The sequence below is a fragment of the Micrasema longulum genome, unplaced genomic scaffold (genome assembly GCF_059751315.1).
Source record: "Micrasema longulum isolate JH-2025_06_02 unplaced genomic scaffold, ASM5975131v1 h1tg001207l, whole genome shotgun sequence".
Taxonomy (NCBI): Eukaryota; Metazoa; Arthropoda; class Insecta; order Trichoptera; family Brachycentridae; genus Micrasema; species Micrasema longulum.
Window position 1 is genome coordinate 235,839 of NW_028278394.1, and position 26,678 is coordinate 262,516.

A 26,678-nucleotide genomic window follows, 5' to 3' on the forward strand; every position below is an offset into this window, starting at 1 on the left:
TTTTTTTTTAGCCTCCAAAACATTCGTATATAAATGCACTCGCCCAGGCTGTAACTAGAATATTATGATATATTTTATTAAAATGCAACTTAACAGATTCTTTGTGCATGTGCACATGTAAACCGATAGTAAATTATTGACAGCGAATTTTTGTTTCTTAAGTGCGGAAAATAAGAATCTTGTCACTGTAATATTATTATGTGTGTTATTACCAAACTTGAAATACGTTCATTACTGATATGCAGAAACATCATCTTACAAAATGAGCCTTATTTTTTTACAAACATACACCCAGTAAAATCTAATACGTATTACTGAAAATTTCAGTATGATTAGTATACTTAAAATGTACCTAAGTACTTTAATTTACACTATTGTCAAAATACGCGCACGTAAACAATAAACTCTGGACGTGTAAACGCATAAAACTTTGTCAATTTTTTCAAAAGTAGGTACGACCTTTAAGTACTATTATGTTTGAGTACGTACTAATGTTAAATGGTTTGACTACACTAAATATAATATATTATTTGAACACCAATGTTAAACATGCATAGATAAATACTATTATAATGCGGATTATCTGTGTATAATACTTACAACATTTGTTAAGCAATAGTAATACTGAAAAATGGCAATCAATAGGAGTTACACATAGTAAGTTTTCGATTTACCCAGCAGTATACTTCGAAGATATATTATTTTTCTTAAATTATGAGTTAAAGTTATTCGGTTTTTATTGGTAACAAAATACTGATTACAAAAGTCAAATACAAGTTAAAGATATTTTTTTTTTAAATAAAAGCAGAGCAATTATTTTAATTTGAGGTAAATAAACGTACAGATTTATAATAAAAGTATGCATTAGTCTCAAATTTCAATTGAAAGGGAATGAGAATGACACCTGTATTCTGAATCCAGTTGAGCGAAGCTTAGTATTTTAAGATTTATAAGTAAATTTGATGTGTATGTTTAGTACTACTGAATACACATAAACATTGACATTTAAATAAATAAAATGTGTAAACAACGTTACGAAATTTCAAAACCTTATTTTTCAGCGTTAGAAGTTTCCCCGCAGCATCTGGTTCCGGCGGAGCAGTTATTCTTCTTCAGACAAGGCTCCGAAGCGCAGTTTCTCATCTGGTAGAGATTCGCAGAGGACATTAGGTCAGAGCTCTTGCTTTTCTTCTTTCCTCGGAGGCTCTTCGGGAGGGACTTGCGGCGGTAGTTATCACACGAGCAGCCACCGACCGTTCCGGGGAGGGTCTTGGTCAGACTCTGCCTTTTCTTCTCTTTTTTCTTTGAACAACCCTTGGATCCCAACCTCAACAGTTGACCGGCGCCGGACTCTTCTGGCAACACCTGAATAACAGTACACAAATAATTAGACATTATTCTATCGCCGCGTAGGAGTTTCGTAGAAATAAAGAAAACATCGTATTCTCGATAAATTTGTGCATGGTTTGACAACGGACCTCCATGACAGCTTGAAGAAGTTTAGGTTCCTTCTCTGGGGTTTCAGGATTGGCGATAATAATATCTGGTTCGAGCTCCTTCTTCCGAGCCGCGTTCTTCCTCATCAATATTTTCGCTTTCTTCCTCAGGATCTCTTGGGCTCCGGGGTGGTAAACCAGCGCCGCATTCAAATCCATCTTGTTCAGAACGAATAAATTCGAAAAGCCTTTGGACCTACGGATAAAATAAAATAAGGATACAAAAAACAACGAGGGGTGCAGTTTTGGATTGGATTATAATACTTATAAATACATACCTGACATCAGCGGTTCGGCGATTAGCGCCATTTATAGCCAGTAAACTTATTTCGCCAAACACGGAACCTTCGGATAAAGTTGCCAGGACTTCGCTGTCGTTTTCTCCTCCCATGACCTTAAAATAATCGCAATCTAATAAGATTTGATCGAGCGATGTATTTTTATTAAATAATCTACATTGCTGTTTCTATTTTATTTATTTAATTTTTTTAATTGAAAAATTCCATACATGTCTACTTTTACACATCTATAAAATGTTATCACTGTAAAAGAGACCAACTCTTGTGCTTGGAGAGTGACTTACACTGTTGTAGTTGGTTATTTATAAGAGTTTATTTTACTTTAAATACGAGTACATGAAAAAAATATATATGGGATATATAAAGAAAAATCATAAAACAATATTACAGTCATACTAATTAAAATTTAATGTAGTTTTTACACGTGTTGAAAAAAATTCTTTAGATTTACTTTAAATTTATTTATTTCATTGGGAAGAATATTATAATTTTACACCTTTAAAGACAAAGCTATTTTGACCATGACTAGTGTGGAATTTAGGAATATTAATATTTACCTGGACTTCCCCCATCTTGACGATGTACATCTCTTTACCGACCTCTCCTTTGCGGCAAATCATATCTCCGGGTAAAAATATTACGGGTCGAAGTTTGAGAACCAAATCTCTCAAGAGAGCTTCGTCGCAATCGGTAAATAGCTGAACTTTACTCAACGTCTGGATGTGCACATTGATGGCCACGTCTGTCTTCAGGTTGATGGGAAGAGCGTTGATGATGTGGGACTCGTCTGTTGAGATGAAATTTCCGTTATTTTATAACAGTTATACAGTTCGAGTAATGTTTACGATAAATAAAATGCAGTCGACTAACCCAAAGTATGTTGTTGCTCCCAAGTAAAATTGAACCAGGAAGTAACTCGACGTTGGAGATCACTCGGCAGATTTTGACGGCGCATGTATTCCATGGTTTCATCGACAAGTTTCCTGTACTCGGTCTAAAAATACGATTGAATGTATGTGATTACTTAATAACTGGTCAATTAAAATGTCAAATGTTAACATGTAATGCGAGTATTTATACCTGGGATCTGGTAGCTGTCGCAATGATATCCCTTATTTGTCCGATAAGCAAAGCGAAGACAAACACCCCCATCAGCCAAGCGAAAGTCATAAATATGTATTCCAATTCGTTCTCCGGTTTCGGGTTCTTGCCGATAGATGTAGCTGTCTTGGTTGCAAAGTAAAAGCACCTGATGTACGCGTTTCCAATTCCACTGAAAACCCAACCGTTTGATCCGATTCCTTCCCACGTACTGACCTTGTAGTAGGTGCAGGCATTCAAGTGAATGAGGTAAAATATATATATCAGAGTGCGACCGACACGAACCTGAAAAAATCAATAAGGAAGAATTATTTTCTCGAGTGGTTACTGAAGATTATCACCTTTCTCTAACTTTTTATTAATTTTTAACACTCACAATGAAAGGAGATGCGAGAACTCTATCCAGCGAGATGTAAAAATCAGAAAATGTTTGGATTTTGAAGAATCTGGGCATGCGGAGTAGAACAGTCGACGTTCCGAAAAAGGAGTACAGAACTTCGAGAGGCACTAGTGCAACGAGATCCATCTGAAGAAAAAAAGCAATTATTTAAATAAAAAATGTTTTTGTTTACGATTTTCATCTAATTATTTTTATAAACCATACCTTGAACTGAATTTTCTTCTTATAATTCCTACGCGTCTCCATCGGATCTTGTACCCAAAATCCCTCGGACAGGTAGGACACGCGAGGTTTAATAATAGCCACATCGATCAGGTAGATGACGTCGCACAGGGAGTCGACAGTCAGCCAATAGGGGGTGTTCTCGGGAGTCTGGTAAGGGAAAGACCAGCGGAATGGAATCACCCAGCTGTTGTAGCAATAGCAAAACGTCACAACCAGAAGCCACAATAAGTAGAAGATCCCTGGAATTATAAGACAATTAGTCGAAAAGAAATATTGATTTATTTATTTCTCAAATTCTATATCACGCCCCTAAAAATTAAAGGTATGCTCGGTGTTTACAATAATACTCACCGTGAGGATCGATCACAATAGTGCACTTCTCATAATCCCAAAACTTCAGACAGGGCTTCCTGCGACGTTCGGGTATCGCCTCCACCTGAGAAGCATCCGGCTTGATGGTTTCCGCGGATACGATACTGAAATAAAAACATAGCTACAGATATCCGAAACCATTTCCGTGTATCTAAAAACATTCGTAAATAATCAAAGTTTACCGTCTCATCATTGCTGGGGAGGGGCTACTCTCGGTAGACGGAGTAAGTGGTAGTTCTACTCTGGAGCGAGAACGCGCTGCCCTCTCGGCGAACCGGCGCAATAGCTCGCTCATGCGGTCCCTGACTGGGCCCTCGCTGAAAGTCAAAATTAGCATTTTTAGATGCGGCCCGGTGACTTAAGTTTTCCCTTAACCCTAAAATTTAGATTGGTATTTGACACAGGAGTACTTTGATCCCTTAATAATAAATTTCGCAACGCTCGGTATTCGAAATACCGTCGCATTTTCCAAACAAATCCCAATTCGAGTTCCAATGGATGCTTGGAGTTGAAAAATCAACTCCCGCATGATATATGCTGTTCATTACTTACCCCCCGGGAAGTCCCGGCATGCACTCGAGTAGAATCTGTGGCGCATGCACTTACCCGATCTGCAGGTTCTTATTACGATACATACGAGTACAATACATTCCATCTCCGACCCTCGCCCGAGGGCGAGCCGCGACCTCGACTCGCTTTACGTAAGCTTTGTGTTCGATCAAATATAGCCAGCCAATACAACATACATACAATGCATATGTTTCCTTTTCGGAAATATCAGTCAATTAAAATATAATAAACTTATAAACTTGGTTGTATTATAATATATTTTAATATTTAAAAATGAATATATTTCAGACAAGCTAGTCTAACACCGTGCTGGTCGCTAACCACATTATATTAGAGACATGATCAAACAGGCACAAAATATACGATTTCACTCGATAACTCTAGATAGAAATAAAAAAATACTGCGAAATCTAAAAATGCAACAAAACCATAGAAGAAGATAGTATACGATATTATAATATTATAGGGAAGATATATATCGAGTACACCAAACAATCCGCAAACCATATCCGAAAACGGCTAAATACTGAAACAGACAACACAGCATTAAAATGAAAACATCGACTAATGAAACAGACTAAGGGAGAGAATCAGATAGTTATAACGGCACTAGGAAGGCATTATTTTACCTGTAAATCTTCAAAACAGGTAAACCTTGGGTTACGGAGCAGGTGCAATCCATACTAATGTCAAGAAACCTGAAATGCCGTAGATACTGCTTTATTTTCCATAACAAGAGAAAATTATATTCTCAAAACGATCCACCCTAACAAATATTTCAAACATGGCACAACAAGTTAAAGTTTGTGGTATTTATATAAATTTTTATAATAAATATCTAAAGCCGTGTTCCATTTAACCTCTATAATAAATAATAACAGCAGTGGTAACTTGAAATCTCTCGAGTTACTGTTAATAATATAATTTTCAGACATTTTACAAAAATAAGCCAATTAAATACAAAACTGTAAAACTTTTCGAGACTTTCAGTATCAAAATAAAATGCGCCCATATCTAAAGCAACATTTTATTAATACTTTATCGCAAAAAGTAATGAATATTACTAAATTATTTTTAACACAAATCTACGCAATTTCGCTTTCTTAGAACACACAAAAACCCATAAAAATAACAGCGCTAATGAAACATTAAAAATGGGTGATAAGGCCTTTTTTGTCAAAACCGCGGGAAGGATAAATATTTTTTCTCTTGAAAACCGTGTTTTACACGAGTGCGTAAAAAGATGAAATTATTGGGTGGGTATCTAATATCTAAGACGCTAATTTTGAAAAAGTAATGAAAGGTTTCGGGGGGTATTAGTGATTTTGATTTTATGGGAGGTTTGATGGTCTAAATTGATACAAACACATCCCTTGTTAAGCTAACTTACAGTTGCGTCTCTTGTCCAGGCTCCCGGCCATTTTCGGGAAGCTGAGGAGGAGCTATAGGCGGCGTGGGAGTACCAGCCTGGCGGAGGGAGTTCAATTCGGACTCGTTGCTCTTACGGAAATCTGCCGCCATCTGCATCCTACAATAATGCAACTTTGCTTAATCAGCGCGTAGTAACAAAATACATCGAGCATCTTATAGTAAAGTAAACAGCTGAACTTCGAAGTGATTCTTTAAATACATATATTATATTATAGATTATTATGTTTTTTTCTAGAAGGCAAGAAGAAAAGCGTATGTAGTACCTACTATGTTTTCCATACTCTTTAAAATGCAATTCTTATAGTGCATGTAATATTATGTAATATTATAATCGGGTTGTGGTCCTGTGGCTAGTGTCTCGGACTCACGGACCAAAGGTCCGTGGTTCGAAACCCACTCTACCCCAACTCAATTCCATTTTCTAATAGTGAGTTTTTTACAACTCGTTGAAAATGGCCCTCAAAATTAAATATTTGGGTAAATCATAAGAACGCAAATATTTATTTTTTCATAAAAAAAAAAATGTGCGATGCATGTATTCACTTGAATATAATATTTATATAATTTACTTAACCCCGGCACCATAAGGCCATTGTGTAGATATTTTTAAGATTTCAGGTTAATATAACAGATTTTGGTGATTAAAACGAAAAAAAATATGTCAGGTTCAATTTAATACATTTAATCAATCAATCCAATTAAAAGTAATTCTAATATAATTTTTATAAAATAATTGAGAGCAGTAATATGGTTTGTCGCGTTCGACGGGGCAAACCGAAATATAATTCTAAATATTATTTTCACACCGATTCCACCGAGCTGTGGATTATCCCAATAGGGTAATTTGGCGTTATTTTATTATTTTGATTTTTAAATAAGCAAAAAAATATAAAAGTAACGGTATCAATATGTTTTTCGTGCGACGTCGTGTAAATTTTTGACAATAGTTTCATTCGAATTACCCGAAAACGAGATGTTTCGCGCCTTGTGGGACAAACGACACATTTGACGTTTTGGTGCCGAACTAGAACGCAATGTTTATTAGAAGCGCAGTCGGTGGTCATAACGCGTGACGTCAAAATGACGTGATACCAACTGCGAGCCGTTTTGTATGTGCTCATTTTTAAACCCGAAAATTATAAATGAAAACTTGTTTTGAAAACATTGATAGCTATATCATTAGAATCGCTCTACCACTTCGAGGATTCAGTGCACTGCACCTAACTGGGCAAACCGACAGAGGATACCGATACATGGCTAAGATTTGGATCCGCTTTCCTAAATCTTGCCGATAGTCAGCCATTTTGCAATTTCAAATAATACAAAATATGCTTGCGGGCGCATTTGGCAAACATCAGGTGTTTTAATATATTTTTTGGGTATTATTTAAGACTGTCTTCTTGACTGAGCTGTAGCGATATTTTTTAAACTTTAATTGACAATATTGTATCACCAAGTTTTGCATGTTGTGAGGTTATGTTATAATCGGATCAATAGCACGTCTGAGTAACTCGGCATGGTAATTAAAATGATACAGCTGGTAACATCTTTGTTTCTTATAACCTCACGGAGCAAACGGACACCAATAAACAAAATTTATTATATTATATTTTTATTTGTGTAATATATGCTAAACCAATTTTTTTTAGAGCCATGGTGCGTAATTGGTCAAGGGTTTCTCGATGATGCTCTTGGTATGAAATATGCTTAAGACGCGAGCAGTAGAAACAATCAAAATAAATAAAATGTTTCTTAAGACTGCTGCTACTACCTTCAATATTCAAAGAAATACAGAAGAAGATCTTATCCTGCACTTTGTAAATCCTGCAATCAAAGCTATATCTTCGATGAAGAGTGGGTCTAGTGCACTGAATGCTTGAAGTGGTACTACAAGGAGTCTGGTCCTAATGAGGGGGATCCACAGTTTAGGTGGAATCAATGAGAAAATAATGTTTAAAAAAATATATAACGGTCTTCCCCGTCGGACGCGGCAAACCGACACAATTCTTAATTATTATTTTATAAAAAATGCATTTGAACTACTTTAAGTCGGATTGATAAATTAAATGTATTTGATTAAACTTGTCAGTTTTCTCCGTTTTAAGCTCGAAAACCTGTTGTAATTGAATACCAAAATTATTTTTTAAAATCACAATATTGCCTTTTTATGGTTATCGATATGCCCCAAGGTAACCTATATGTGGTGGCTTGTATTATAGTAGATAATTTATAAAGCGCATTTTTGTGAAAATCTCCTCAAAGACGTTTTGCAATACATCAATATCTTAGCACGTCTTACAGCTACAGAGCGCATGGATGGTAAGTAATCTAGCCCCTATTTACATAATGTTTTAATTTGATAATAAGAGTGTAAAAATTATATAAATATTATTTTAAAATCATTTTTGAAAATAGGAGTTAGATTTTAACAAGTCTTGCAGCTACTGAGTGCATGGACTGTTGAAATTCTAGACCCCTTAAACAAAATTAAATTATTTTATGGGTCATAATATTTACATATTGAAGCAAGATTACCAATCGTCTTGCAGCTACAAAGGGCATGGACGAGAGGAATTCTAGCAACTTAAAATTATATCAATATATTTTTTAAAAAAACATTGAACAGAGTAGATAATTTGTAAAGTGTTTATGTTAAGAAGAAAATAATAAAAAATTTAGTAAACAAGCACTGTTTCAAAATTTAGGTTAATAAAATAAGGAAAGCAAAAAAATAAATATCTAGCCCTTGCATAAATATGACATTCTACCAGAAGCGACATTTACCAGGAGGTCCGCTTGGTGTCGGGGTCGCGGTCCCAGGCGGGGCGCGGCGGGCGCCCCCAACCGTCCTGGCCGGGGGCGGCGCGCCACGCGCCTTCGCCCCCCGCCGCCCGCGGGCCACGCATGAGCGCCGCCAACTCCAGCCGCTCAGGATACACCAGATTCTAACCAACAAATAATGCAAACATAAGACACTTAAAATAAAATAAAAAACAAAAATAAAAATAACCCAGCGGCGTATTAAGTTAGGAAGAAAAGAAACTAAAAAAAATTTAAAACTACATCGCAAGGTAAATAATATTAATATTTAAATTTATTTCAACAGAGAGGGATAACATTTTTGAGAAGGGAATATGGAAGTCTAGGCATTTACAGGCCTTTGACCTGTCATTGGCTGGTTTAAGTGGCCACTTTACACACTGTGTAACATTCACCATTCTGCCCATGTTTAAACATCCACATTTCTTCGAATCTCACCCCCGTGATAAAGGTTTCAGCTATTTTACTTCACAAAAGTCAACAGATGGAAGAGTTGAGGAAATGTGGATGTTCACAAAAATACATTGTCATTTAAATAACTATAAATTGCGTATATATATATATGATAAGAAAATTCTGGTTTATGGAAACTAAATGCAGTGTATTTTTTATTTTTTTTACAAAAATACGCTTTAGAAAAATACATTTTTAAATTAAGCTATAACATGAATTGGAAAAAATGCCCACAAAAACTACAGCGTTATTCGTGACGTCAGCGTGGGCCATTCCTTTTTTAATTAATAAAAAGTTTATAGCACAAATATATGGTATGAGATGACCATCGATCATCTGTTGCATTAACATAAGACCAGGCTTACACTTCAGGTGTCAGTCCAGAACAATGAAATATTGTAGTTTAAACAAACCTAGAAATAAATATTTTACGTTCATCCTTCCAGGAATCGAACCCAGGACCTCAAGAATGGTGAGCGAACGCTCTACCTCGTACAAAACCAGACAGACTTATCTTTACATTGAGTCGAAAATACTCGTCCAGGGTTCTCATTCTATTTTATTTTATTTATTTATTTTTGCACCACAACAGGCCAGGAGGCCAAATTACAGCGTTGAATTACATCATAGAACACCCAGGCTCGAGAAAAATGACATTTTAATTTTTGTGTTCTCACTGGGAATCGAACCCGGAACCTTAAGCATCTTGACTACTACACCACGGAGGCCGCTACACAGAAATGTATTCTTCATCTGCCTAGGCAAAGGTAAAATGGTAATTAATTAATAATGATTTTGATTTATATGGTAGAATTGGCTCTGCATTATTTAGCTATTTTATTGGAATAAAATTATTATTTTTATTAAAAACATAATACTTAAAGCGCCATGTTACCTCAAGGGCGTCTGAGTAACAATTCAAAACTTTTATATCACAAAAAAAATACGAATTTCGTTCACATGTTATAAGTCACTTTATAAATAGATTAATGCGGAGTACATTATGTAATGTTTATAATATTATAATGATAATTTTACTGTCCATCAAGCAACGACATACCCCCGGGCTAGCTACCAATTGTACTGATGATGCGAATCACGAAGATGTCCAAGTCTCGACCGACAGAAGAACATTGGCATTCAGGCGCATGCGTCTGATTTCTAATTAAATCATTCATTAGTTGTCAACATTTGAGGCAGTTTAGTATTCAATTATTATAAAATGGAGAGGATATACTATTACATGCAAACACTTTATTTTTCGTGGTTTGAATTTATTGAAAAAGACAATCAAAAACATTATAAAGAAAGAAGTGTAAAAAATCTAGTCATTAACATTGCTTATACAGAGCACAACACACCAATTTATAAATGCATAAATTTCTTACATCCTTCTCAAATATGTTTTCCCTCTCTGTTGAAATAAAAGCATATCTGAATAATTACCAATGGAGTGAAATTCAGTCTTGCTTACAAACATTTGGACTTACTAAAAAAAAATCTGTATTTTTCGCATAGTTTTTTTTTTGTCGGCCTCGTGGTGTAGCGGTCAGTGCTTTTGCCTACCATGCAAGAAGTCTCGGGCTCTATTTCCGGCATGGTTGACATGAAATATTGATTTAAAAAGCTGTTTTTACAGACCGGCGCCGTGGAGCAGTTGGTTAGACGGCCAACTGTGAAACTGGCGTCACGAGTTCGATTCCCGTCAATTGCAAGAAAAAAATTCAAGAAAGATTTTTTCTCAATTAGTCTGGGTGTTGTGGTGTATTTTTCATTACCTCCTTCCATATCCCCTCTATCACACCTGCTGATAATTCTCGGAATAGGGGCTTAGCGGATTATTTCTTATAAAAAAAATACAGTCCCTGGACTAGCTCCTGAAGTGTAAGACTGATCATTTTACCTCCATGGCAAAAATTAAAAATTTCAAGATAAGCTGCGATTAATGTGCCAATGTAATGCTCTATGCACCATTCGGAACCACCGAAAGGGGAAATGATGGAATTTTTTTTAAATTTGCCTTTATATAAAATATAAATGCAGTTGTTATCATTTTCGTTTTTTTTAATCTATTATCAAATTAAGCTATTTTTTAATAATTATTTTTATATATCGTGTCGTCAAAAATACTATTTTTTTGAGTTTTGTAATTTTGAAATTACTAAAGTCAAAAATTCTAGTCGAAAGTTCTGCTGATGGTGAGTTGGCTTCCCGGAAACTAGAAATCTAACACAACTCTATCGTTGGTTGATTCTTAAGAACTTGTGATGTAGTTAATTTTCATTTAAATAATTTTTATTAATTTTTCCTACGTTTTAGAGAAACTTCGCATTACAATTAAACGTGCTAATTTTTACGGAGCGTAAGATAAAAATTGAGGATTTGATTTCCCGTAGTATTGAACTTCCCCATTCGTGAATATTTTAAATTTAAAGAACATTCAATAAATAAATTTTAAGATTTTACTGTGTCTAGTATCGTTTGGATTCATTATTTTCAGTATCTACTTTAATGTCATTATGGAAGTAAGACAATGTGATATGGTAATCACAAATTGCTGCAATGGTAAAAGGATTGGAAAACTTATCTCAAATAATTAATCAAATTTACATCCTCTATTGATTTCACAAAAAAAAAATATTTTGAATAATTTTATTATTTACAATTAAGCTCGCAAGGACAAAAAATATTTTCAAGAAAGGAGTTAAGAACTAGATTTTCCTTAGCGGGAGGGATTTGAGTGGGAAACTCTTTGATAATTTTCCAAATACTTGAGTTTACTGTTAACCATATTGATGTGCCAAATATATGTTTTTAAAAATATTTTTTTTAAATTATTTTTTATGTTTCTAATTCTATATTTGTAGTGATATACTCATGTGTCTGTGTCATATAATTGCTCGTCCCATTTCAACACAGGACTTTTAGTCCCATGGAGTTAGGACTTATTGTCTCAAAAAATGTACAATAACCTTATGTTTGTAAATAAATAAATCAATAATTTAAAAAAAACTTGTAATAAAAATGTTAATTAAACATCCCCCTAAATACTAAAATCTTGCTCAAGTAGAGGGGTAGAAACGTCAATTGCCCATATATATGTAAAAATATGCATTCAATTTAAAAGGCACGTATTGAAACATAAAAAAAATCTATATACATATTTTACTTTAAATATTTTTTAAAAATGCTCTCGTAGTGTCATGGTCAAACAAGGAACTTCAGCCCATGAGAATTTGAATACAAAAAATGTTTTCTTACGGGCTGTAAAAATTAGAACATTAAATTATGCGGCTAAGTAACTTAAAAACACGAAAAAAATATTAAAAAATATTTTAAGAAAAACGAACTATTTTTAACGACGTCACTTGTTCATACCAATCAAACAATTATAAAAAAGTTGAGGAATATTTCCGGTTTACTTCCGGTCAACGGACTGATCAGCAGAACTATTGAGAAGAAGCGGAAGAGAACTAGAGACTTCACACGCGGAGTAATTTCAGAAATACGAAACTTTAAAAAATCATAGAGCTGATAATGCGATACATAAAATGACTTGATGTTTTTTGGCTTAGTTTAATAGTCTATTAACAAATCAATAAAAAAACCATTGAACTTCCTTATTGGTTAGGTCAGACCAGGTTAGACATTTTGTACATAAATCGTACAGTCAATTTGCGGATCAACATTCAACTTTTTATTTATATTTTGCAAATATTTTGAGAAGTTGTTTTAATTAACTTTGGGAACTTAATTAAGAACTTGAAACTAAAATTTTGATGAATTTGGAGAGAATCGCCGTTGAATATAATGTGTATAACATACTGTATGTCATTTTACTGAATATTTTTTATTCTTCCCTTTTAAAAATGTCTAATAATACCGCTTAAAATCAACTAATAGAGATAAAACCTCCCCCTCGGTACTCTCAATCAGATAAAATGATTATGGAAACTTATCAAATAGTAAATATATATCACAATACGTATCTAGGGTATTATTGAAAATACCTGCCTTACAACAGGATTGGTTTTTAAAAAATAGTTTTGTAAAGATCCCTCAAAATAAATTGAATAGAACAGCGACGTTTGTGATTTTCATAAACTTTACATTCGAGTGGTTAAATTTTGTTTTTGACACTTTATGTTAAAACTCGATAGTACAAAAGTTTTTTGTACCTTTGATACTCGGGTTAGTTACATATATTTTTTTCAAACCTACATTACAATGCCTTTGTTAAACCTTTTCAAGATCAAATGTAAAAATAACTCAATCTTGAATTTATTGCACATCGGCTATTGTTCTACGATCACGACGAAATGGATAAAATAATTCTGATACTGAAAGTTCTTTGTGTGTAAAGACTTTAAATTTAACATGTTTTCAATAATTTTATTTATTTATTTACATCCATTAGTTTATTGCAAATTATTTGAGACACAAGTCCCAACTCCATGGGACTAAAAATCCTATGCTGAGATGGGACGAGCAATTAGTTGACATAGACATATGACTATATATATTCTTAATGTAACTTTTTGTAAATTTATTGGTATGCTTTTAAGTTGCTAGAATTCCACTCGTCCATGCGCTTTGTAGCTGCAGGACGATTGGTAATCTTGCTTCAATATGTAAATATTATTAAGCATAAATTTTGTAAATGGGGTCTAGAATTTCAACAGTCCATGCGCTCAGTAGCTGCAAGAATTGTTATTATCTAACTGCTATTTTTTTAAATGAGTTTTCACATGTTTTTATTTTAATATCATTCAACCACTTTACTTTATTGTCAAATTAAAACAAAATGTTACTGGGGGCTAGATTGCTTACCGTCCATGCGCTCTGTAGCTGCAAGACGTACTGTTACCTAGCTCTTTTATGTTCAAATTGAAATATATCAATTGGAAAGGAGGAACTAGAATCCCAATCGTCCATGCGCTCTGTAGTTGCAAAACGTGCAGGGATACTTCTTTTTTGTACAGCGCCAAGGGGATTTTCACAAAAACGGCGCTATATAAATTATCCAACAATGGAAATATATATATATATCACCACAAATATAAGATCAGAAACCCAAAAAATAATTTTAAAAAACGTATATATGGCACATCAATACGGTAAACAGTAAACTCAAACATTCGGAAAATCATCAAGGAGTATCCCACTCAAATCCCTCCCACAATGTTTTGCGTTGGTCCAAATTTTTGTAGACAAGGACTGTATTCAACCCTGTAGGGAGCTGTTAATATAAACGTATTACAACAGACATGAAGAACATTTTACAGAATAGAATATAGAAGTCTAGGCATCCACAGGCCTTATAACCTGTCATTGGCTGGTTTAAGTGGCCACTTTACATACTGTTTAACATTTACCATTCTGCCTATATTTGAACATCTACATTCCTTCGGCTCTTATATCTGTTGACTTTTGTGAAGTAAAAGAGCTGAAACTTTTATCACGTCTAGAATTTCATATTCCCTCGTCAAAAACGTTTTCCCTCTCTGTTGAAATAAATTTAAATTATGTATGTTATGTTAGTTTGTAATTAACCCTGAAGAAGGCATAGTTTTGCCGAAACTAGTTAGTTGTCAAAGTATAAAAATATAAGTGGTACATAAAAACAAAGTGATTTTATTTTATTTTAATATTTCCTAGATCCGCAAATCATCACCACGAAGCATTCAAATTAAGCTTTTACATTTGCTTTGAAGCATTTACGATAAAAAATATCGCGTCCATTTCTTTCAAATAACGTATAATTAAAAAGAATAATCTAGTAAAGTTAAAACAAAATTGAAAAACTGCCTCAACAGCTACACATTTGGTACATTTTAATGAACGTTGAGAAATGAGCAGTGTATTTTTATAGTAGTTGGAATAAAATTGTAGTCAGCAATGTTCGTGTCATGACTACTTATGGTAACGAAATGATGTATTCAAGTGAGTTCGCTCTGACTATTAAAGTGGATAGTTCCCTCGGTAATGACACTATTCACATTAGGTACCCATTACCCTACACAAAGTTATTAGATGCTTTAGTCAACTAGAGGTTCTTGCTTACTGCGAAATTATATTATAGTGTAATTACAGATTTGGGGATTTTTTTGTAATGGCATATTTTTTACGTATTTATGCATGATATTATTGTCATTTCTAACCACTGCATTTATCGGACCATAAGACGTACTTTTTTCTCTGAAATTTAACCAAAAATTGGGGTGCGTCTTATAGTCCGATGCGTCTTAACGTCCAAAACATTTTTTTTTATAGTGATAGATACAAAATTTAAAGATATAGATTACACAAACATCACTCAGTCAGATTTAAAATTTACACTAAAAATGCATTATGTAACTTGGTAGACATTATAATAATAAATATGTACATCTCCTTTCCTCTCCTTATCCTCTCGAGCATCCTTGTTCTAATCCCGCCCAATTTACAAAACTTACTGTTATAAAAATATAAAAAATCTTTGATTATTGAAAAATATTTACGAATACATGAAAATAACATTTTTATATGTATAAACTTATATGTATTTATTTAATATGTAATATATTTTCTTTACTAACTTTGTATACTTTGGGGAAATCTATTATTAGGTCTGAGTATATATATATATGCTTGTTAAGTATAAATATGTATGTAAAAATGTTGATTTCCCAAATGAAATAAAATAAAATACATTTTGGTGTGCTTTTTATGGTCCGATGCGTCTTATCGTCCCCAAAATACAGTAACTTAATGCTGATATTACTGTATACTCGTATATGGGGATTTAATAATGATTGTAAAGAACAAACACATCTATACGACCGTTTATTTATCTGTTTCTATTTATTACTTATCTGTTTCACATTAAATGTTAACACAAGGGATGTCTGTTTTTTCGAAAATGTAATACAAAAGGTATAACGTCTTTCGGTGAGGAAATTCAGTGGTTTTTAATTTTTTTTTATTGTAAAGTAGGCCAAAAAATATTTTTTCAATTTTTATGAATCGTATTATCAGCGATACGATTTTTTAAAGTTTTGAATTTCTGAAATAACTCCGCGTGTGACATCAGAGGTTCTACCAATTAGTCCATTCACGGCAAGCAAACCGGAAATCTTTCACAACTCTCTCATAATTGGTTGATTCATATGAACAAGTGACGTCGTTCAAAGCAAGTCATTTTTATCTTTTTTTTTTCGTACATTTTCAGGAAACTTTACGGTACAATTTAATGTTCCAATTTTTACCGCTCGCAAGAAAACATTTATTGTATCCAATTTCCCGTAGGACTGAGTTCCTTGTATTTGTTTTTAAATGTATTGTTTTATTTGATTACAAGCCTTAAAAATGAAATGTCAAATAAATAAAAGTGAGCATTTTTGTCACCTCCTTATGTTCGCGCTCAATCGAGGAATTAAGCTGACAAAGCTTGCGATATTTGCGCAGTCTACAGCGAAGATGCTATGAATTAGTGACTAATTGGTTGAAAAATAATAAAGGAGAATACGTTTTTTAATAATGTGTTATGACTTTTTGTTGTTGTTACCTCTTGTTCTCTTCATTTGGAAAAAATGTAGACAACTTATGTTAAAATACAATATTTCGAAATGCATGAATTTTTATTACGTGAAATTGATGCGTAAAATTATCTCTCTCACTCGCGTCTAGCATCGAGAGTGAGGCGTAAATAATGTGTGAGACAATCGTAAATGCGGTACTATTTTACTTACATACGCCGTGACTTGCGACACATTGCATTGGCTGTATTGATGATTTATCTCCGATTTCTGATATTTGATGCTTTTTCTGTACCTTACTTACACTTTGTATCCCGGAGCAGTGTAAACACGTGATTATATAACCACGCGACATCTAGTGACTTTTATTAGTACTTTTTCGCTGCTGGTAAACTACGTGAAAACACGGAACAGGGACACAACGCGTGGTTATTATAATCACGTGTTTACACGGCTCCGGGATACAAAGCACAAAATTACAACGTGGCTCTCCATAAAGGCCAATGTTGGCCAGTCTATCATACAAAAATGACTCATTAAATTGTTTCAAATAAATGTGCGAAGTTACAAATGATTTAACCTAGCATTTTTATAATTATGACACGTTTAATAAACTCTTCACAAAGCATGAAATTTCACAAAAATGGGCCGGGCACAGGGTAAATTCTATGTGTATTCGGCCGGTGCTCAAAGTGTTAATAAGTATCCATTATTAAATTATATATTATCTCAAATTTGTTAATATTTGAGACGACTTTTTAAGAATTTTTTGGAAAATTTTTGCCTTTAAAAATAATTTTTAAAAAATCTTCCTGTTGCTAGGTTTTTAAAAAATTATTTTAAGACAGTATGATTCCACAAATATATTTTAATTCCTATTAAAATGTTCATTACTCAATTTCGACAAAAAAGAAATACGCCTTTTTGAAAGATGAAAGACATATGCCCAATTATTTCAGTTTGTAATACTTAATAAACATTATTATTCAGAATACAATTGTTAACAATCAAGCAGACAGAAAACATAAAATATTTAGGAGTATTGACCAACATCTTCTCTAGAAATCTCACATAGACATAACAATGTCTGATCTACTTTAGGACCACTAGTAAACAAAGAACTCAACAAGAAATTATAACCAGATATTTCTCTAGCGTGAATTGTTACGTTCCACAAAGTAAAACAACTTTGACAAAAGGGTATTCCTCTGTGGTAGGTGCAAGGACCTTTACATTACTGGATCAGGTGACAAAGGAGACTGAATACTTTTCAATATTTAAATCTGGTTTGAGTAATTGGTTTGCTCGAACGGGAACGAATGATTGTGATAGAATGTGAAATATATGGTGAACGGTGAATGCATGTATAAATTAAAGTGTGTATGTATGTTCATGAATGCGTTGCAAGTGCTCCGACTCAACATGGATTGTCTAGCGAGTCAGAGCAAGTTTACAGGCATTTAAATTGAATTTGAAATCAATATATTTTTCCAAAATATCATTACAAATAACAAAATATTTAAGGCGTTATATTGGGACAGTTGGCCTCGTGGTGTAGTGGTCAGTGCATTTGCCTACCACGAAAGAAGTCTCAGGTTCGATTCCCGATATGGTTGATATGAAATATTTATTTAAAAAGGTGTTTTAAAACTAAATTATTCTTCCTCTAGACTGGCACCTAAAGCGATCATCTTACCTTCATGCAACAAAAATGATCAAGATACGCTGCGATTGGTGCACCAATGCAGAACCCTATGCATCATTAGGTGCGAAAAGGGAAGGATGACGATGATGATATATTGGGAAAAAATATCAAACCAGGAACCCTCGAGCGATGGTTCGAAATTATTAAGGTATAATACTCTCCAATAGAAATAGTATTTGCTTCTTATATATAGTTATGCTGATGTTAAAGATCTCGATCTCCAAAGTGATAATGTTAAGCTCCCTGACTGCTCTTCCGATCGGCAAAACCAGAAGCAGGTTGGTTCTGGTAGCCGGGAGGTAAAACAGTATGTGCTGACGCTGTTGAAGATAATCATCAAGATCATAAAAATTAATGCTCTCTAAAATGGCTGAGTTCTCGATAAAACCTCTAATTAGTCTGAAAAAATGCGTCAGTGTGAACCCATCCCTTCAAAGCTGCAAACGGTTGGTCCCAAGCATGCCCAACAGAAATCCAGTGGTATAGAGCCACGGATAACTACAATATTCCTTCGTGTGAGAACCTCAGAATTTTTTTCTGAACCCTCTCCAACATGAGGGAATATCTCGTCTCGTGCAAACTCCATATCACCGAGGCACTCTCAAGCCTGGTCCAAACCAACGAGTTCGGGAATCATTTAAAAAACCTGCCGATTTGGAGAATAAAACCCAGCATATTTATTGCAAGATCACATGGTCTCTGGATGTGAACATGAAAAGTCAATCGGCTTTCATAGATAACTCCAAGATCCTTAATTGTCAAAACACGCATGAGTTAGCGGTCATCTATTGTGCATCTGTGACATACAGTACGCAATGCTCTAGCGATACAATTACGCAGTTTGAAATATTGAAATTAACTTTGTCGATAGTCTAGGATATTGTTTTTATCGGACCGTAGGCGCAAGCAGTCGACTGGGTTTTCTATCTCAAGAAATAATTTCAAGTCATCGGCAAAGAAAAGAAATTGCGATAAGTTGATGATCTTTTCGATATCATTTATGAATATGGTAAAGAGGAGTGGGCCAAGGTTCGACCCTTGCAGTACTCCGGAATAACTGAGAACGGTTCTGATTGAAATATTCCGTATGAAGTAAACTGTGTTCTATTCTCTAAGTAGCTAATAAAAATCATCACTAGCTTAGGAGAGAAACCAACTTCCCTTAATTAAACCAGGAGTATATTAGAATAACATTGTCAATGGAATGGGTCGTTCTTGGTTGTGTCACTACAAATTGTGTCTCTGTCCCGTATCCTGGCAAACTTGTAACCTCTGTTTGGCAATCTCTGAAATTAATTTTATTATTTCACTTCTGTTCTAGACATAATCATGATTATTTTATTACTACCTAGATATATACATATAAAATATCAACTTGGTAAAGTAAAAATTTTACATCCAAAAAAAAATGAGCTCTTATTTTATCAGATTTTTGAGGTTTGCCCAAAATAAAGAAAGATGGATTTTGGTAGGTTTACAAATAGCACTCTCACATTCGGTGCACCGCCTATACACTTAAGTACTAAAAATAGTATTATTGGAAATAAGATAGAAGTATATTATACTTTGATGTATTTACTTTTGATTACTTTTTTTACAATTTTTATTTGAAAAGGTATCTCTGTAGGAGAAAAACTCGGTGAAGTTAATCCGCAGACTTCGTGTATGTAGATATATTTAAGTATAGAGTAAACTCAATTACCGAGGATTTTCCATTGAAGTTTGAAGTTCCCCGCATAAAAGGAATTGAAATTGCTTTCCCGGATATTTTGATTACATTTCACATCAAAACTTTGACTAGCCAATTAGTTGCACTTATCTTAAAGTATGTATTTATTCAATATATTACAACAGAGACGGAGAACATTTCAAAAGGAAATATGGATGTCTAGGCATTTATAGGGCTTATGACCTGTGGTTGAGCCGATTATTTGTTTCGAAGTATTTAGCCAGAATAATCATAGGTAAGTAGGTACTGGCTAATTTTGGTTATGTGAGGTTGCCACGCCTGAAGGGACATTTTTTGTTTGGCTACACTGCTTGTCCCCTCGCTCTTCTCTTTGCTTTTTTGACGAGTCCGCACGCATTTCGAATTGTTGAAAAGTATTTTCGCTATTCGTTGTGAAAGTGATTATAACTTCGCCTATAATCGCACAACGCTGCAAACATTTCATCATCCATCGCCGTTCATCATCATCCGCCGCCTCCAGACGAAAATTGTGTGCCTGCAGTGTTCCGGATCACAAATTTCCCTGATTGCGTGAGATTGCCGACAAGAAGGAAGACTCTACACCAGGTCAGATAGTCAGTGTTATTACATGGTGATTTTCTCTGGTCTGAGTACATCTTTAATATATTGTTCGCTGCATCAACTAGCTCATATAGTCATTTTGGAGAATAATTTTTCCTATCTGCTATCATTAATTCATTTTTAAAACGCAAGGTGAATTCTATTTACACGGATTCACAACCGGCTTGTTTAAGTGGTCCACTTTACACATTGTGTATTTAATATTGTAACATTCACGATTTTGCCTTAAATCTATTGATTTTTGTGAGGTTAGGGCTGAAATTTTTATTGATATAGGTGAGATATTTACTTGTCGTAATTTAAATATTTATTTGAACGAATCACATTAAATTGACAATTAGCACTGGAACAAATGAACATTCATCTCTGTAAAGAAAACCTTCTCGAAAATAAATAAGTCTAGGCACTAACAGAATTTATGACCTGCCGCTTAAGTAATTACATTAGATTATAATAATAAAAATACTTTATAGTTTTATTCCATTTTTATTTATAATTTTTTACAATTTTTTTACCAGTGACCGGGTTTCGTCGTGACCGACATCGTCAGACTGGTGGAAGACTAAACAAATTTCTATGTTATATACAAGTGCAAGCAGGGGTTGTAAATCATGATTTTATATAATTATGTAAATAAAAGAATTTAAATTTAAATCATTAAAGTATTAGGTAATAACAATTATAAGAATAAATGATTAAATGATAAGAGATAAATGATAAATCATAAAATAAAATAAATAAATTATTAAATGCTAAAATAATAAATGATAAGAATTAATGATTTTAATTTTAATTCTTTTATTTACATAATTATATAAAATCATGATTTACAACCCCTGCTTGCACTTGTATATAACATAGAAATTTGTTTAGTCTCCCACCAGTCTGACGATGTCGGTCACGACGAAACCCGGTCACTGGTAAAAAAAATAAATTATAAAAAATTATAAATAAAAGTGGAATAAAACTATAAAGTATTTTTATTATTATAATTAAAATGCAGTTCCACCAAGAAATGTTTGTAGAAAAATTCAATTACATTAGACACTAATATTTCCCCAGCTCTGCCGTTTTTATCATCATACCATTTTCCGCACCCGATGGGCACCACATTGGTATGCCAAATTTAGCGTATCTCGATCATCTGTTAAATAAAGGAAAGGTGATGAATGAGGTGCCATTCCAAGAACAATAAAAAATGTTAAACCACCTTAACCAACATTTGTTTACCTAACCAGGAACCCGGGAGCTCAAGCGCGGGAGGCTAACAGCCAACCACCACCCCCCGAGACGGGTGTACCCCTTTACTTGTGTCTATTCTTACGTGAGAATGGCCAGAAAACACTGAAAGTAATAATTGGAAACAGAAAACGAGCTTAAATCAATAAATAAACGCAGATAATACCAATGACTTAAACGAAATTGAGGTTTTAATGTTTGGCCTTTTTCATCCTATCAACATTAAAATACGAGATTTGAAATAAAATGTAGGTAGGGCACTGCAGATTGAACAAACATCTTGCTTGAATGTACCTTTCCAAATCTTCTAGATGCAGGTTCTGTAGTGCAGATGAGGAAACGCCTATACACAATATATGTGAATGTGATGCTTTACATCATAAAAGGAGCCTCATCCACTGGTTAAACCTGAGGATGTTAAAGAGCTTGCCCGCTACCTAATAGCCCGATCCTTTACAGATCTGAAATGGGAGGGGGAGGTTTAGCAAAATGTAAATTCTCTCCATCCACACAGTAGCCAGGATCTTTATATACCTGGGCTTAAAGGGTGAGAACTATTCGCGGGAGCCCGTCACAATAAATCTTCACAGGTCGCAGTGACGTCAAGAGCTTGCGTAGCACTGACCCCCGCCACCAAGAAAATAATTATAAGATAATATCGATAGCAATTTTTTTTAACACAAAAATAGTATTTCAATAAAACAAGACGTTTTTAATTTATTTTAGTTTTATTGACGATACTAATATTAGCTTTACAATTCCTAAATAGTATACACTATTTATGTATTATATTATCTGGGGGCACGCTGGAAACACGACATTACATATTTTCATAAAGTTTATCATAATTTCTTTCATAGATACTTATAGCTGTTCGTAAACATGCTGCCAAATAGTTATCTGTCAAACGGGAGTGATGTTTTGTTTAGAAAATGTAGATTTGCAGATGAATCTGGATCAAAAAAAGCGACAGGCGACTAGCAATGGATACGTGATCGACCAGTTAACAGCGGTCGATGTTTTAGCCACCAATATTATTTTTTTGGACCACAACAGGCCAGGAGCCCTAATTACAGTGGTGAATAACAATACAGAATACCCAGGCTTGCGAAAACTCACATTAAATGTTTGTTTGCGAACCCGGAACCTTCCGTCAAGCGCTTGATCACTGCACTACAAGGCCACCATATAATACTCATTAAAATTTGTATTTTATATTGATTTAGCCGGGAATCGAACGCAGGATTTCTGGAACACAGGACTTGCAGTTGTATCAAAATGCGCTAGCCGCTGGTTCTACCATTACAAGCACTATATCAGGGCTGGTATTATGGACGCATTTATAGCCAGGTATAGCGCGTATTTACGTACTAGAAATACACTATACTGCGCAATAAATGCTTTCATGACACCAGCCTTGGCATATCGGATGAACAGTAAAAATAAATATATATTTAAAAAAAAAAATAAGCATTATTCTGGTACTTTTTTAAAAGTTAAATTTTAAAAAGTTTGAAGTCAAATAATTGTTTTTTTCTTTAAAATGAGGAAGTCTAGTGTTTTTTTAAAAATAAATATGTATTTGTTAAAAGACTATTTAACGAAGCCAAAAATATTAAATTAAATTTTTAAATATAGTATTATCAGCTTTTTAAAAATTTCGTATTTCTGAAATAAATCCGTATGTAATGACAGAGGTTCTTTTCCGCTTATTCTCGATCAGTTCTCCTCATTAATCCGTTGACGGTCAGCAAACCAGAAATCTTCAATAACACTTTTATCATTGGTTGATTCATATAAACCAGTGACTTCGTTCAAAGTAGTTCGTTTGTATTAAAATATTTTTTATAATTTTTTTCCTAAATTTTAAAAAATTTCGCCATACAATTTAATGATCCAATTTTTACCGCGCGCAAGAAAAAACGTATTGCAGAAAATGATCAAAAAACACTTTAATAAAAACGAACTACTTTGAACGACGTCACTAGTTCATATGAATCAACAAATGATAAGAGAGTTTTGGAAGATTTTAGGTTAACTGTCAACGGACTAATTGGCAGAACTGACCGAGAAGAAGTGGAAGAGAACTTGAGGCGTCACAGGAGGAATAGCTTCAGAAATATAAAACCACCAACGGAAATTAGCCCCAAAATAAAAAAATATTTTTATTCATGAAAACGCAAATATTCCCTTTTGAGAAAATTTCTAATTTAACAATTTAAAAACAAAAACTTACGAATAAAAAATTAACCCTTTATAGGACACATGTTTTGTTTATACTTATAATGTAAGAAATCAAACACTGATTTGGGTCTACTGAACACTTAGGACATTCAATCCATTTAATATTCACATTCGTTTGAAAATGCTTTAATCAGGCGAAACAATTGTCACGAAATTTTTGTTTTTATATTTGTAAAAATAAAATAAAGTGTTCAGTAGACCCATATCAATGTTTGATTTCTTATATTATAATTTTAAATATGGAGTTCTACAAAATAAACACCAAATCAATCAACACATATTGTGTGTTGATTTACGTCTTGCAACCCTAATAAAATATGTATTTTTTTGAAATAATAAACATTCTAAATTAAAAAAAGCTGAGTTAAAGATGAATCTACAGGTATATGTTGCGATACTCTCGTGGCATAAGGTTTTTTTATTAACACGAAACATTAGAAACTAAATACCTCAATCATTCTGATAATATATATTTATGTACCACTTTGTTCTGGGTGTCTTATAATGGGTTTATATGAATACATCATTTTTAGGTTAGTAGAAAAAACGACAAAATTCTTAATCTAAGAAAGGAAAATAGTATCCCTTGTATCGTCGTCGTATTGTTGAAGACTCAGGGGAAAAGGACTCATTATCTATTTTTTGTAACAATAATTTTCGCAACGCTTACATTAAAATTTGTAGCTTATTTTGCAAATAATATTTTATTAAATTTTCATAAACCTAGCTGAAATATCTATTTGTAAACTTAACAACCATGTTTCTCTTAACTGACATTGTGGCTTAGTCCATTTCTGTAACAAGACGACGACATTCATTTTACAATCTTTTGACCATTAACTACCACAATAACAGTTCCAAATAAACCTTGTTATCATTCTTATTTTATGTGTGTTTCATTGTCATTTTATTATTGTCAGGTATCGGAGTGGCACTGGGAGGGATATGTTCCCATCCCCTAATGCCTTACACAAGACACGAGGCTGTACCCGGCCGCGCCGCGCCGCGCCGGTCAGGGATGTTTGCTTTGTATGCGTCGAAATGTAAAAGCATAATATGTACATGTAACGATTGAAAAGTTCACACAATCTGTTAAAGAAAATAACTGTAATCTGAGTAAATAAAACGTTAAATAATTAAACATTTAATGTACAACATTAAAATTATTCATTAAACTTTGGCATTTTGATCATTTAATTAAATTTGGAGAAAACAGCTTTAACTGCATTTATAAAAATAAAAGCATCAAAGTTTGTTTTTAGTTTAAAAGATGGTAGTTATTTTTCATTCCACAAGATAAGATAAGAAAATGGATTATCACGATTGAGAGCAGAAACGAGTTGTAATTCGTACTTACCTGCCCTTATCGTAAATTATCAAAATGGTGAATCGATTAATTGCATGCTTATGTTATTACACTTACCTTTCTCAACAAATTGATTCTCTCCATGACGTCTTTCTTCTATCGACAGAATCAGTCAAAGAACGAGTTTTACAACACAAACATGTAATTACCGTGTCTTTGTCTGTTGAAGTTACCGAAATTTACATAATACAAGACATACGTAAACAAAAGCGCTCGCTGTCAGACGGCGAAAGCGGTCGGCGCAAATGGCGTCCCGTCCAAGGGTGGAGATCGCTCTCGCGGTGGATCGTAACGGCCGACGGCGGAGGAAGAATGTTTACAAGTGAAAATTTGACCAAATGACAATTGGAGGCATACGAGCCCCGTGGCCTGTGTACTGTGGCACTGTGGTACCGTGGTACTGTGGTACTGTGCACCGTGTACCCCGTACCCCCTCGCGTCTGTATTAGGCCCCGTTCCTTGCACCGTAAACCTGTTGTGGAATTGATTGCCCGGAACTAGCGCATGCGCGGCGCCCGGCCTGGCTTTTCCTGGCTGCTGTCATTCCGAGGAAAATGCATTCACCCAACTTGGCCGGTGCATTATTTGCACTTGCGCACTGGACAAATCCTTCCCTTACTATTATTGTGTAATGTGTTTGTGTTTGTAATTACGCCGTTCGAATCGGAAAATTCCGAGCATCGGCGTCGGCGTCGGCGTCGCTCTTGTTGCATGCAATACTTCATCAATAAAAAATGATTTTCCGTCTTACGAATTCAATTTCCTACCGGCTGTTTGATTATCAGGATTTTTTTTTAAAGTATAAAACATTTATCCCGTCCGCTTTAGGAAAAGCAATATAAAATATTTACTGATAAGTTCCATGTACCTATATTAAAAATTGTGTATAATGTTCAAGATTTACAATAGATAATATGATCAAACGTAGTACCTACCTACTAACAATCCTTTCGCTGTGACTTGATAAACTAATGTCGTTAATAACATGCATAATTATGGGATTTATCTTTTGGTGACTTACACGAAGGGCGTCAGGGATACATTAAAAAAAATATTGATTGTAATAATCTATTCTGATGGTGTTCAATTTATAAAATAACTGTAATGGATATAGGCTATTGTGATACAT

The 26,678-nt window shown here is 34.0% G+C and overlaps 1 protein-coding gene across 3 annotated transcripts; it reads right to left on the minus strand.

Annotated features, from left to right (window-relative positions):
• On the minus strand, positions 1-26,091 carry CngB (Cyclic nucleotide-gated ion channel subunit B). 3 transcript variants are annotated; one of them, XM_088234146.1, is made up of 14 exons: positions 25,607-26,091; positions 8,679-8,839; positions 5,854-5,991; positions 5,093-5,161; positions 4,076-4,210; positions 3,873-3,997; positions 3,501-3,760; positions 3,273-3,422; positions 2,876-3,181; positions 2,666-2,789; positions 2,353-2,582; positions 1,775-1,890; positions 1,479-1,692; positions 1-1,365 (listed from the first exon to the last, which is right to left on the minus strand). In XM_088234146.1, the coding sequence occupies exons 1-14, from the start codon at positions 25,631-25,633 to the stop codon at positions 1,051-1,053; spliced, it is 2,370 nt and encodes a 789-aa protein (XP_088090272.1). In that variant the 5' UTR covers positions 25,634-26,091; the 3' UTR covers positions 1-1,050. The 3 variants fall into 3 exon arrangements, with proteins under 3 accessions (XP_088090272.1, XP_088090273.1, XP_088090274.1); XM_088234147.1 differs by lacking the exon at positions 5,093-5,161 and having other exon boundaries at positions 25,607-25,993; XM_088234148.1 differs by lacking the exons at positions 5,093-5,161; positions 25,607-26,091 and adding an exon at positions 10,063-10,252.
• Positions 26,092-26,678: the final 587 nt, after the last annotated feature.

Coding starts and splice junctions, on each gene's coding strand:
- CngB (XM_088234146.1), bottom strand. CDS start 25,633: ATGGAGAGAATCAATTTGTTGAGAAAG. Junction 5,992..8,678: donor GACACCAAGCGGACCTCCTG/GTAAATGTCGCT, acceptor GCATTATTGTAG/GATGCAGATGGCGGCAGATT. Junction 3,761..3,872: donor TATTGTGATCGATCCTCACG/GTGAGTATTATT, acceptor TTATAATTCCAG/GGATCTTCTACTTATTGTGG.